The sequence below is a fragment of the Ammodytes marinus genome (assembly GCF_949987685.1).
Source record: "Ammodytes marinus genome assembly, chromosome: 16".
In the NCBI taxonomy this organism is placed as follows: domain Eukaryota; kingdom Metazoa; phylum Chordata; class Actinopteri; order Uranoscopiformes; family Ammodytidae; genus Ammodytes; species Ammodytes marinus.
In genome coordinates this window covers 25,896,851-25,910,740 of record NC_137220.1, presented here as the reverse complement: position 1 = coordinate 25,910,740, position 13,890 = coordinate 25,896,851, and the positions used below count along the sequence as shown (strand labels likewise).

General features: G+C 43.0%; 1 protein-coding gene across 1 annotated transcript; it reads left to right on the top strand.

Annotated features, from left to right (window-relative positions):
* Positions 1–325: 325 nt before the first annotated feature.
* Positions 326–4,286, top strand: LOC307263283 (transcription factor Sox-9-like). The gene is made up of 3 exons (XM_080044408.1): positions 326–1,042; positions 1,447–1,694; positions 2,048–4,286. Exons 1-3 carry the CDS (start codon positions 615–617, stop codon positions 2,821–2,823), a joined length of 1,452 nt encoding a protein of 483 aa, XP_079900534.1. The 5' UTR covers positions 326–614; the 3' UTR covers positions 2,824–4,286.
* Positions 4,287–13,890: the final 9,604 nt, after the last annotated feature.

Here is a 13,890-nt window from a genome sequence, read left to right as displayed (position 1 = left end):
GCACACATGTTTGGGACATTTTTTAGTTAACACGTTACCTCATTTTATTTCTCACAGGGTGTAATATTTAAGTTTTTAAGTGGGAACTCTTTAAACTTTAAGTTACAATTGGAATTTTTTGTGAAACCGAGGAATAGCCTATAAAGGGAAAAACCTTCCTTCTTGAGTTGGGTTTTCGCTGTTGTTGACTGCAGAAGCTCTTTAGAGCGGGGTCATGTTACGTCTCCGCCTACAAAAAGTTTCCCCCAATCATTTCCTTGCAGTCAAACATAAATCCAGGCATCGCCTCCTGTGTCTCTAGACTCTTCAGCAACCCACCAAGAGTACAACTCCTAGTCACACTTCTCTTTTAAAGTCACAATTTCAAAGTGAAGCATCAGAAAAGCGATCACTTGCAATTTGCCTTCTTTTCAGCGAAATTGTGAAAAGTCGAAGGACTTTTTATTTTTTTGGCATCTGTTTTTACTTTAAAGGATTCAAGCTTGCCAGTCAAGCTGTGCACCCTTCACAGACTGTCAGTCACTGCAGTCTTTGGGCACAGCACTTGGATTTAGAAAGAAGACTTTTCTCTTTATTTATTTTATTTTTTTTTACTTTTCTTTTAATTATTTCGCATGAATCTCCTCGACCCTTACCTGAAGATGACAGAAGAACAGGAGAAGTGTCACTCTGACGCTCCCAGCCCCAGCATGTCGGAGGACTCCGCAGGCTCGCCGTGCCCGTCCGGCTCCGGTTCGGACACTGAGAACACCCGGCCGTCCGACAACCACCTCCTCTTAGGCCCAGACTTCAAGAAAGAGGGCGAAGAAGAAAAGTTCCCCGTGTGTATCAGAGATGCGGTTTCCCAGGTGTTGAAGGGTTACGACTGGACGCTGGTGCCCATGCCTGTGCGCGTCAACGGCTCCAACAAAAATAAACCCCACGTCAAAAGACCCATGAACGCGTTCATGGTCTGGGCTCAGGCTGCACGGAGGAAGCTTGCCGACCAATACCCGCATCTGCACAACGCGGAACTCAGCAAAACCCTCGGCAAACTTTGGAGGTAGGTTCACCTTGCTTTTTCAATTACTTTTTCAATGCGTCTTTACGCGCCGCTGTGCGCAGCGCACTCTTTTTTCCGAAGAAATGCATCACCTGGCTGCTGTTAAAAGTAAGGTTCACAGTCTGGGAATTTTTCTAATCCATCTCAAATTGTATCTCTCAGTTTGTCTGATTTTGTATTGTGATTTTGGATACACTCGTTCGAGTGCATGCAAAACAAAGCAAAATAAGTTTTAGATGTGCAAACTGTTTGAGCTGCGTCTACTTGATTATTGATATTTAAATAAGTAATCCAACATTCAGTTGATTGCACATTTCGAGCACCAATTAATCGAGTCTGGCTTGTGTCTATTGGTCATTGAATGCATTGTAATGAGAATGTACAATTATCTGTGTTATTTTCAGATTGCTCAACGAAACAGAGAAGCGCCCGTTTGTGGAAGAAGCAGAGCGTTTGAGAGTGCAGCACAAGAAAGATCATCCCGACTACAAATATCAGCCAAGGCGGAGAAAATCTGTTAAGAACGGGCAAAGTGAATCCGAGGACGGCGAGCAAACCCACATCTCTCCAACTGCGATCTTCAAGGCGCTGCAGCAGGCCGATTCTCCAGCGTCTAGTATGGGCGAGGTGCATTCTCCGGGAGAGCATTCAGGTAAGAAAAGAGAAAATAAACATTTGAAAAACATTTTATTTTTTTTATTTTTTGATAGGTGACCAATTTCTGCACTGTTTGTAGAAACCAAACATTTAGAAGACGTTAGGGCCTTGAACAGACACCTGCTGCTAATGATTAATGATTAATGATTAGTGGATTTTGCAAGCAGAAATGTAAATACACCTGTCAGGTTAAAGTCAATGAAGAACTGCCAAAGAAAAAAAGAAGAAGAAATGTACTCTTGTTTTTCACTCAATGATCCATGTGTCGTCCACTCTGGACACACTTTATTTAGATGCATCATTTTATAAATTAGATGTTAGACTAACTCTGCCCTTTCCTCTGACCAGGTCAGTCCCAGGGCCCTCCAACACCTCCCACCACCCCCAAGACAGACCTCCCCTCCAGCAAAGCCGACCTGAAGCGTGAGGGGCGCCCCATGCAGGAGGGCACAAGCCGCCAGCTCAACATCGACTTTGGCGCTGTGGACATTGGCGAGCTGACCGGGGAAGTCATCTCCAACATGGGGAGCTTTGACGTGGACGAGTTTGACCAGTACCTGCCCCCACACAGCCATGCTGGGCTGACCGCTACGGCCCAGGCTGGCTACACCGGCAGCTACGGCATCAACAGCTCGTCTGTCAACCAAGTGGCCAACGCAGGGGCCCACGGCTGGATGTCCAAGCAGCAGCAGCAGCAGCAGCAGCAGCAGCAGCAGCACTCTATGGGAGGAGAGCAAGGCCAGCAGGGTCAGCAGCAGAGAACCACCCAGATCAAGACAGAGCAGCTGAGCCCCAGCCACTACAGAGAGCAGCAGGGCTCCCCGCAGCACGTCACCTACGGCTCCTTCAACCTGCAGCACTACAGCAGCGCCTCCTCTTACCCCTCCATCACCAGAGCACAGTATGACTATTCAGACCACCAGGGCGGTAGCACCAACGCCTACTACAGCCACGCGGCCGGCCAAGGCTCCGGTCTTTACTCCACCTTCAGCTACATGAGCCCCAGCCAGAGGCCCATGTACACCCCCATCGCCGACACCACAGGGGTGCCCTCTGTGCCCCCCACCCACAGTCCGCAGCACTGGGAGCAGCAGCCCATTTACACACAGCTCTCCAGGCCATGAGAGGGAAGCGGCCCTCAGCACTGACTTGCATACCACGTCCCATCCCACGCATAGACTTTTATTCTCCCTGCCAGGTGGCCTTGGTGCTATACCGCGCCACACATCCTTCATTGCCAACAGAAAAACATGACAAGGACTTTTTTTTATAGTACTGAAAAAATATATCTTTGGATTGGCTCACAACAGTGCCTTTTGTATCGGTTGGAATTGTGATTCTATATTTTTTAGATGCAATGTTTAAAAAAGAAAAGTGAAATCCTCTGTGAGGAAATACTGCTTATAAATATTTTAGTATGTACTGTGTATGTGTCCTGCTCTCGTCATCGTCATCTTAACCAGTGTCATCAGCAGTCCCAGTCATCAGGAGCTGAAGGTTTAACACATCCCAAGGAGCGGGAAAACTCCCTCAGTGGCCTTACTTCTCACTAATGTATTGTTTTGTACCGAAGTAAGAAACATCTGTTTACTGACACTTCCGTCTTATATTAGCTCACATTCCTCTTTGGAGTTTTGTACTGTATATATTTTTATTGTATTTCCCATGAGATGCAAATGTTGAGCAATGCAGGTTTCGATATAGATTTGATTTTTTTTTCTCGGTCATGCTATGACCGTGTCATCACAGTGAATAAGTCATATGTTCTGCTTCGTGTTCTCTGCTTTATCTCAAAAAATATTGTGCTGGAAACGCTATAGCAGGTGCCATGCAATTCTACTAGGGGCCTTACTGTGTTGGTAGATGTAACTGAGCAACGCTTGCTTCTATCTGGGTATACTGCCTTGATACCATTGGTGCCTCTGGAAACCACAGCATAGATCTGACTTCCTGGTTGAGGAGATACAGGAAGTGACCTTTGACCCTATGTCTCCTCAGCAGCCAACAGGTTTTGAGCCTGGCCTCTCATTCCTACAGCCCCCCCGTCCTTTTTTTTTTTCCTAACTTTTTTTCTTAATTTATTCCTTAGCATTAATTTTATTTGAAAATAACTATTTGCAATTATCTTTTTTTTAAATTCGGCAGCAGCTTACTGAGATGGAATACATTTCAGTGGAATAGTTTGCTGTGTATATGTGGTACAATTTTTTTTTTATTTATCATTTGTAAATGTTTCCGTATAAAAGTTTCTTTTTATCCATGATCTAGTTAGATCAATTATAATGACACAATGAATCTTTCTCTTTAAAAAAAGAAAAGAAAAACTGGAGGTTTTCTCTTTTTTTCTTTCATCCTAACAGATGAATGAATGGAAGCTGCGGTTGTTTTGTAAAGAATTTGCTGGAATCAACTGGATACTTTTTTTGTAATTGGAAAAAAAGTTGTGTTTCTCCTTTATATTCTGTATCATTAGTTCTCATTCCCTCCATCTCCTTGATGCAGTTTCCGTAGGTCAACACGGCATTGTCTTAAAAGCTTATCTTTTGTATTATATTGTTTGCAAATAAAAACAAAACACTGAGAAATATGTCATTGTCTTGTGCCATTAATTATAGAAATGTTTCTTATACAGTTTTAACTGTGTTTGTCACAGCTGTAATGCAATGCATGCTGGTCCACTGTGAGAGTATTTGTCAGACAACAAACTGTGAGATTTATATTTTTAACAGTCACCTCCACTTGGCAGAAGGCCAGCTAAATCCAGATTGTAAATACTGAGTCTGAATCCCTTTGGAACTGTCTTTAGCCAAAAAAAAACCCCAACAGAAATCAAAAGTTGCTTTACAGTAATGTGATACAGATCATTTCATTTCTGCAGCGTAAGACCAATGTGAGGTAATAAACACACCCACAATTTCTTTTAAATTTCAAAATCAAGATGTGTTAGTGAAGGGAATAGTGTTTTTGCTTCTGGCTTCTCAGACCATGAGGTCACAGGTCCATTATTACCACGGCCTATTGAGAAGACGTATGTCCACACACACACACAACCCCCCCCCCCCCCTCCCTTGCCCCCCCCTGACCCTGCCTGTATACACGACAGCTTAAAGAAACAAACTAAACATTGAAAACAGTTTATTCATTACTGGCCAAGTAATATAGGAATAGCACTGACTTTAATAAATCAGTGACAGTGTAAACACAATCAGGTACTTCTAGCTTTGTGTTGAAATTCTAGGCCCATTCACAGATGACGTCTCTTTCCTCACATCAACTGGACTGAACCCTTTTCCTGTCACCCACCGCTGCACCTCATCACATTGTGATGGCTGGACAGTTTTTTTTTTTTTTTTTTTTTTTATCTTTTTCTTTAAAAGTTCCCTGAAACCCATAGTAAAAGAGATTTCACTATACGACTGCAACCGAAAATGCATACAAATGGAGAGATAATAAGTATAGTACCACGTCCAAGATGTTGTCACCATCTACATTCTGAGCGTTCTGATACTTTTGAACTTTAGCAACAGCAACAAAAAAAAATGACGATCAATCACTGTTTTGATGAGCAAAATAACCCCAAACCATTTCATCACCTCATTAAATGTTTTTGTATTTGTTGGCCTCGGTCCGTATGACTTCCTCTAAACATGATGGAATCTCCAGGAAAAGGGAAGCAAACTTTTATTTTTTTTTCTCCCTCTGCATATGTTGCACCATCGTGTGAAGACTGAAAAGACAAAGACTGCTTCCTTGAGAAGTTGTTCACTATACTGATATATTTATGCGCTTACCATAACTGGCTATATCGCACAGAATGAAGGTGCCAATTTATGCTTCCTGTTTAACACTAGGGTGTGTGTGTGTGTGTGTGTGTGTGTGTGTGTGTGTGTGTGTGTGTGTGTGTGTGTGTGTGTGTGTGTGTGTGTGTGTTTGTGTGTGTGTGTGTGTGTGTGTGTGTGTGTGTGTGCGCGTGTGTGTGTGTGTGTGTGTGTGTGTGTGTGTGTGTGTGTGTAGGTTTAAGTAGCAAAACACTGTGTATGAATGCCATCATATCAATACACTGACAAAAACTTAAATCTCGACTTGTAGTCACCTCATATGATCTTCAAGCCAAACGAATGTGGGAAGAGCTAAAGGGGAAAGTACACCACTTTAACATATCCAATAGCTGACAATCACAGACTGGTGAGGCATCAGTAATTCTAATCTCCTATTAAAATTGGCATTTCAAGCTGGTATCCTCCATGCAACTTTATTGTTTTAATCCCTGACACTATCACTGATGTGGTTCAGTTAAACAAATACAATGGTCTTTTCACTGTAATGTTCCCCCTTGCATGGTAAAGTCTGAAGTTGTTTATTATGCTCCTCTTTGTTTATTATCTCTAGCTCCGGCTCCTTCTGTAAGCTTTGTTTTTTCGAGCTGCTTCTCGTAATGCATGCTGTCACACACTAGCCACTGATTAAAACAGTATTGTAGTGCAAACTGGCCCAAAACTAGGAAAAACAAAACACATCAATATGCACTGACTTAAGCCTGTGTTGTGTTGATGACAAGACAGTGATTTAACTTGCAGGGCTGGACTCTATACTGTCGCTGGTTTAAATATGGAGGTTTGACAGTGAGGAGCAGGCCCGACCCACCCACCTCCCACAGAGAGCCCCCCAGAGGCACATCCATCACTGGATTTCCAAGTTGCTCAGATCTGGATTGAGGCAGCTGGGGCCTCGGGGCTACTAACAGGGCAAAGGGAGGCCAGTTAGTGAGAGCTTATAGGGGAAGGTGGAGCGGGGGAACACACGGAAAGGACAGAGGAACCTTGCTAATCTCCTTTTTTTTGTCTCCCAGAAGAACTCAGTTAATGACTGACATGAGAGAAACATTACGGCGCTGGGGGTCTACATGTTCCCCCCCCCCCCAAAAGAAAATTGGCAAAAAAAAAAAAAGATAGGACAAAGGAGGATCAGGGAGCACACCCAAGCACAAACTTTGACATCACAGTTGTTATAGGGAGTTCCTTATGTCAAATAAATCTTGTCTTACTCAAACCATTGGCAAGCAGTCATCACAATGTCCTGATGCTACCCGAAGTTGGCTCCGACATAGTAACACACAATGCAGGAAATGATCTGCTCTTGATGGAAGATAATGCCGGGAAGTTAAAACCGGAGCCAACAAAACAAGTTTTGGAAAAAAAGATTCTAATTTGGTAAACACAGAAACGTGTTCCTCCTGTTTGAGAGAATGAACAGAAGATTTTTTGCACAGAGTTCTTTCATCCTCAGGTTGTTGGCAGCGCGTGTGTGCGCACGGGAGAAATATGAACGTTTACATTTGCAAGTCCAAGCTCCTCAAAAACAATTGGGAGTTGAGACAAACTGAGATCAGATGATTACTTTTTAGAAAACATGTATTCTTTCAAAAATGAACTTTCCTGAATAGCAACAACTCATTTAGCCAATGTCTACATGTGCCCTTTTGTTTAAATGTAATTTGTATACAACATGAAGAACCAAAGCTTTATAGGGTACGGTAGGCTACGTCATAAGTCATCTATGTTCCTCTGTGTTACTTCTAATTTTAAACAGCTTAGCTTCCACAACAGGGATGACAGAAACGGAGATGATGCAGAGTGAATAGAAGCAGACCGTTTTTTGATTGTTAAGCTGAGACACTGCAGGTGAAGAGGGTTGACATTTTCAACTTTTTGGATAAAGCATTTTTTTTCATCAAAAATATAAATACATGTCTTAAAAAATTTATTTCTACACGTTTTTAAGAACAAAATATATGTTTAATCAGACAATGAACAACATATGAACAAATCCTGCTGTAATAACCTTCTAATAAGTGCTTAGAATGATTATGGAAAAGTTTAGTTGATATAAGTGCTTTATGGTTCAGAGTTTTGAAAAAAAATGGGCGTTAAAAGATTGGTTGGAAAGGAGAAATATACTGGTGTATGTACAGACAAGGTTTAATAATAATAATAATAATAATAATAAATTTTATTTATAATGCACTTTATATTCAAGAATCTCAAAGTGCTTAAAAAGGGGGGAACCTCAAAGAAAGTTTAGCCAAATGCTCTTTTAAAGAGATGAGTTTTGAGGTTCCGTTTAAAAAGAGCTGTAGTCTGTGGGGCCCTCAGTTGGTCAGGGAGAGCGTTCCATAGTCTAGGGGCTGCAGCAGAAAAGGCCCGATCACCCATGGTGCACAGCTTTGTATGTCGGGTTTGGAGGGTGTGAGTGGATCCTGAACGGAGTGTACGTGAGGTTGTCGGGGGGGTGAGGAGTTCCTGAAGGTAAAGGGGGGCATGTCCGTGAAGGCACTGGTGGGTGAGGAGGGAGACCTTGTACTCAATTCTGAGTGAGACAGGGAGCCAGTGCAGTGATTTCAGGATGGGGGTGATGTGGTCGTGCTTGCGCACCCTCATCAGGATCCTGGCAGCACTGTTCTGAATGTACTGGAGCCTCTGGATGCTCTTGCCAGGGATCCCGATGAGGAGTGCATTGCAGTAGTCCAACCTTGAGGAAACAAAGGCATGGACGAGCTTTTCTGCATCTGCCAGGGTGAGTGTTTGACGGAGTTTGGCGATGTTCTTGAGGTGGTAGAATGCTGTCTTACAGAGGTGTTTGATGTGGGTCTCAAAATTGAGTTGAGGGTCCATTTTAACACCAAGGTTGGTGACAGATGTGGAAAGGGGGATGTTTTGGCCAGAGAAGGTGATATTGGTGATGGTGGGGGAGCGGAGCTGATGTGGCGTGCCAACAAGGATGGCTTCTGTTTTGGAGCTGTTTAGTTGTAGGAAGTTGAGCTTCATCCACGCCAAGTACAATGTACAGTAAGCGTGTCCAACCTTGCTACTATGTCCTCAAAAACAAAAACAATGTGGGTCGACGGTGGCCACTTTCAGCATATTTCATCAGAACAGGGTGTCATGTGAGGTTGGCAAAGAGTAGCAGCCTGTTAGCAAATGACATCAGGAATCGGGGCTATCCCGGGCATGTGCGACCACTGTGACTCATGTGCTGGGGCTTGACACAGACAGCCTTGCCCAGTAGCAGCCCAAACCTATATACTTAATGTGCTCTCTTCAGCAACTTGCCAAGATAAATTATAATGAGAATGAGGAAAATGAAATAATCTAGACATGCTCAAGGCAACAGCAGCAGGTAACCAGGGCTCTAGGAAATTCACACTATCAGCCATTACTGTGTATCTGTTTTAGAAGAAAAAAAAGGGCAAAGAAAATAAAAAGCATCCTTTCTTGGGCGGTGAGAGAGTGACACAAGCACAGTGAGTGGATTGGGGCCTGTGATGGGCCTGCTCTCCTCTCCAAACAGCAGGAGTGCCCTGATGAATGTTTCCGAGAAGGATCGGAAACAAGACCAAATTTTTCTTTTCTTTTCTTTTTTTTTCTTTTTTTTTTACAGCCAGAGCCTTTCCACGGGCAATTTTCCCAGGACGACCCCATTATTATTCCACAGAGACGTCTTGCCCCCTCCGAACCCTATGGGTGGTCTTTCTAAAGGCAAAATGAGGAGGAAAAGAAAAGGAAAAAAGAGGAGAAAAAAAATCTGGTGATAGCCCCCGTAGAGACTGGACGACAATGAAATACACAACAGAGTGGAATGAGACAAAACAAGATGAAGGGTCGAACAGCCCTCCGCCATATTGCAGGTTTACTCTCGTACATACGCTAATGGACTGTCTATTGAGTGGGCACGTACATGTGTTCCATAGAAGTAGTATTTTTATAAAAACTATCTCTTTGAAATGGCATGGAACATACAATGAACAACACGTCATATCCAGATATCTATTTTGTAATTCAAACATAATGTTAAATACCGTATGGCCAGTCTATTGTGTCCTCTTTGTCTATTTGTCTCCTCTGTTCACCATTCCCCTGTTTAGATTACCCTAAGGAGACAGTTTGAATGGACCCCCACACTGAGTAGCTTTTTAAATTGTCCAGTCCATAAAATTCTTTCTTAAACCAATAAGAAACATCCAGTGGAGAGGAAGCCCATGCTAAATCACTGAGAAAGACAAGGCTGACCACAAGGCAGTTTCCATGGAAGCTACACCCTCGGCTGAAAAACTATGTGTTGATTCAAAAGCTGGGAGCAAAAGGAGGGCACGTTTCCTACACTCTATACCATAGTGATTATTGTTTACATGAAATCTGAAGAGTTACACTTAACAACAGTCATCGATCTCTCAGTCACTCTTGGGAAATGATATTTATTTAAGTTTACAATCCCCCTCCTGTCACCGTTTGATTTCTCCCCTTGTTTGAGTAGACTTAGGAAGTGAGTCTTTTGCCCCGCAGCCATCCATCTTTTCTGCTTGGCCCCCATGAGGACATCGGACTGTGGCCAAGAAAGGCTGAGCTGGGCCAGCCTGCCTGGAACCCCTTGCTGAGCTCCCTGCCTTTGTCTGAGGATGTGGAAGAAACCTGGCACCGGCACGGGGTCAGCGTCACAAAATGATATTACCATAATCCCATTAAGTGTGTCTGAGGCCTCATGAGCACTAGCTCATTCTGGGAGGAAGGTAGGCCAAAGACTGTCAGTGAGTGTGTGTGTGTGTGTGGCTGAAAACACACATGTCAGATGATGAGATGAGATGGAAGCTTACCTGCACTTTGAATGTGTTTCTATCTTATAGAGGGAAATATAGATCTTTTATTTTCACACGTATTAAAGTTGGAGTCAGCAATTCTGGAGAATGCTTGTTGTCAAAATCACTTTTTTGTCAAAATCAGTGAATATCTCCTAACGGTGATCTCCACCTGTCCGTACTGTGAGTGCACTGAAAACAAATCCATTGTTGACACACAGCCTAGGCTCTGTAAACTGGCATGCTGCTAGCTACAGTATTAGTAGTAGTTTGTTTACATATTTGTTGTTAGCACACCAGTTTACAGAGCCTAGGATTTAACATAATATTTTTTTTTTCAGCGCACACACAGTATGGACAGGTAGCGGATCTTGAGGAGATATTGAACAACAAGCGTTCTCCAGAATCACTGACTCCACCTTTAATTTATTTGATATGCAGTTGATGTTTTGTTTTTTTCAAATCCTTCATAAACTCATGGATTAGTGCAGCCCTCAGTTGAAACATATCAAAGCAACTGTCTTCTGTCAGAGGAATGGGATTGAAAGACCGACAAAAAGCATATAAATGTCCTCAAGAGCAAGAGACCTCTCCATAATCGAAGGCAGGAGCCTTAATGAGTTGATGGATCAAGTGGGTTTGTCTATAAGCTTTCTATAAAGGTTTCTCAACTTCCTTAACTTTTTCAGACCTCGTTTCTTCAGAACAGGATTCTCCCAAAAACAACAATGAGCTTTTCCATTCATCTTCACATTTGTTACCAATTAAAGACACTGAGAGAACAACAACTGTGGGCTGCACAAGATACAGTAGTTTGTCTCTGCTAATTCCCCTTGTACCTGGTAAATCTCCACGGAACGTATCGTTTTGCAGTGCACATGCCCATTAGACGCAGGTTGTTTGAGGGGTAAGCAAATGGACATGTCAGCAAAGCTCATACTGTTCTCACAGGGCATGAGAGCTGAGTGTATAAACCCAGCTCTGGCAGTAGATTCCTTGAGGCATAACCATGCATGCAACATTTATAGAGAGATTATCTGATGTGTAACACGGGAACACAGCCTAGTGTTGTTTCATTGTCTTACATTGTGACCACAGCTATGTATAAAATAACTAAAAAATGGTCCCAATGATGTTTTACTGCCATGCATGTAGTCTTAACTATGTATAGATAGATTTACATAAATTAAAGATTTTTTTGTAGACTTTTTTTTTTATAATTTAAACTACGTGTGTGTGTGTGTTTCTGGGAGAGCAGGGGTAATAGCTGCTAGTTCTCGCGGTGGCGTTTACTTATAGGGCCCAGTATCACAAACATACCTCCCTTATGTTTGTTCATTCCATCTGCGGGACAACCGGTAAGACTTAATCCCTTGTCCAAATAAGTTAATACCTCAACTAACATGTAAAAGTAAAGTTCAGGGCCAAATGCAAATTCCTGCCGGAGAGATAGAGCCTAACCTGGCAGTAACCCAATTAAACACACACACACAGAATGGCTCAGTTTGTCCCTGGAGTCTCACACAGGCTCTCTCTCTCTTTCTCTCTCTTCTCTCTCTCTCTCTCTCTCTCTCTCTCTCTCTCTCTCTCTCTCTCTCTCTCGCTCTCAAATACACTAAGAGAGGACATTTTAAAAAAAAGTTTTTGTTCTGCGTTCCAAGTAAAAAATATCAGCATTTCGCACATTTCTAAATTCTGCATTGCTCCATCTTGCACACCTCTTTGTGTTTATGTGTGTCTCTATGTGCCTGTGAGTTTCAGCCTTCTGCCTCTCACTCTTTTCCCTTTCATGACCCCCCCAGCCCCAGCATGTGTTCAGATATGGTTCGTCTATCTGGGCCTGTTCCTTTGGGAGAGAGGAGCTTACTGAAATATGGGCAAAATGCCTTACGGTCAATGGGGTCTTCACCAGCCTCATTTCCTTCATGCAGAGCTCTGTCAAAGAGTGCTAAGCGGAGCACCTCCCCCCCCCCCCGGCCCGATGTTGACAGCACAGGAGGAAGCAGACAGTATTACGTTCCCCTTGAAATTAAAGCAAATATCACCTCTCTGTCAAAAATAGGAGCAGTAACTCAATTTCAAGTAAAGAGGCTAACAAGACACAAGCGTCTTGTGATTTGCTGCTTAAGGTGTGTTGGGTACATTACTGCAGCTACACAGTTCACTACTCACGTAACTTGGTGACAATAAGCTGAAATGTAAAGAATAAAAAAAAAACTATGTAATAGGGGTGGAGGGGGGATTATGTGCACATGCTCCCATCCTGCAACTTTCACAAAGTTATGTGTGCAGCCTCTTTAGTGTATTAATTGGTAGCAGTTCTGGGATGGGGGCTGGGCAGGCCTTGGGTTTGTGTGCCCCTATTATTTTCTCCACAGGCAGTTTAGTGCTTTCCAACTAGCTCTGAAGCATCAGCAGATTTGGCCTTATCGTGTACAGACTTTGAAAAGAGATGCAGGGGGCTCTCTGCAGGAAGCCTTTATGCAACTGTAATTTTAGAGTAAATGTTGCTTTTACGGTAGCCCATTACTCTCAGGCAGTTTCATCTGTTTGATGGCCATGTCTCTTTTGTGGCATTCAGTACAGCCCCAGATTACATACGTTAGTGTTTAAAAAACTCTATCTTGTTGTGCTGCTGTATATTTCCAAAAAAATATCAAACCTTTTCCAGTACACTTTTTTTCTGCCAGGGGCTTAAAACATGGAATTAGCATCACGTCCCAGAGTGCCTTGCAGCAACAACAGCAGCAGCAGCTGGGGGCAACAGGTGTGTGTGTGTTGAGCACATGTGAGGGTGATGAGGTCTGCCACATGTTAAATGCATGAAACACAGCATTGGTGCCTAATGAGTGCAGAAAGAGACCATACCTAGACTTTTATTTTTCTATCTCTGTCAGATTGTAAGAGCAAGGGAAACCATCCAATACATCTGGAGAAAGAGACAGTGGAAAAAGAAACACATATGTGGGTGCCAGTCAAGTGTCATTTTGAAATGGGCTGGATGAGGGAGAAATTTGAATCTCTCACTTCAGAGCGGAATCGCACAAAGGGATTTAAATAAATGAATGAGGGCTTTGCCCAAGTGCAGTGTTAAAGCTGACAGCCCTCTTTCTCTCTCAGGCTTTTTTCCCAAGTCACTTTCTGTAACGTGCTGTGAAATTCCAAGGAGACGTCAGGAAGAAAGGAATCAGGAGGCAGACATTTGGCTTTCATGTGCAGAGGAAGACAACTTCTCAAACGCAAGACTTCATGATATAATGGTTATTTTCCTTGCAGTTGAAACTTTACTTCTCCTTGTGTCTGTTGTCTTTTAAAACTCAAGTTTTTCTTCCTACCTGGAAGATGTCATCGCAATTAAGAATAACTCCGAGCAGATGCAAAGAAGAAGCCTTTTACCAATGGCTGCCACGGTCATGCAAAGTGCTGGTGTTCGTACCTATTGATTGCCCAAAATGGCACTGGCCAATAGCAAGTGAGACTAGCCTCCTAAACCCTGGGAAAATATCATGCCCTCTCCTGATTTATGATAGCTGTGAAATCTTCAAAATTCTCTCCCAGACGT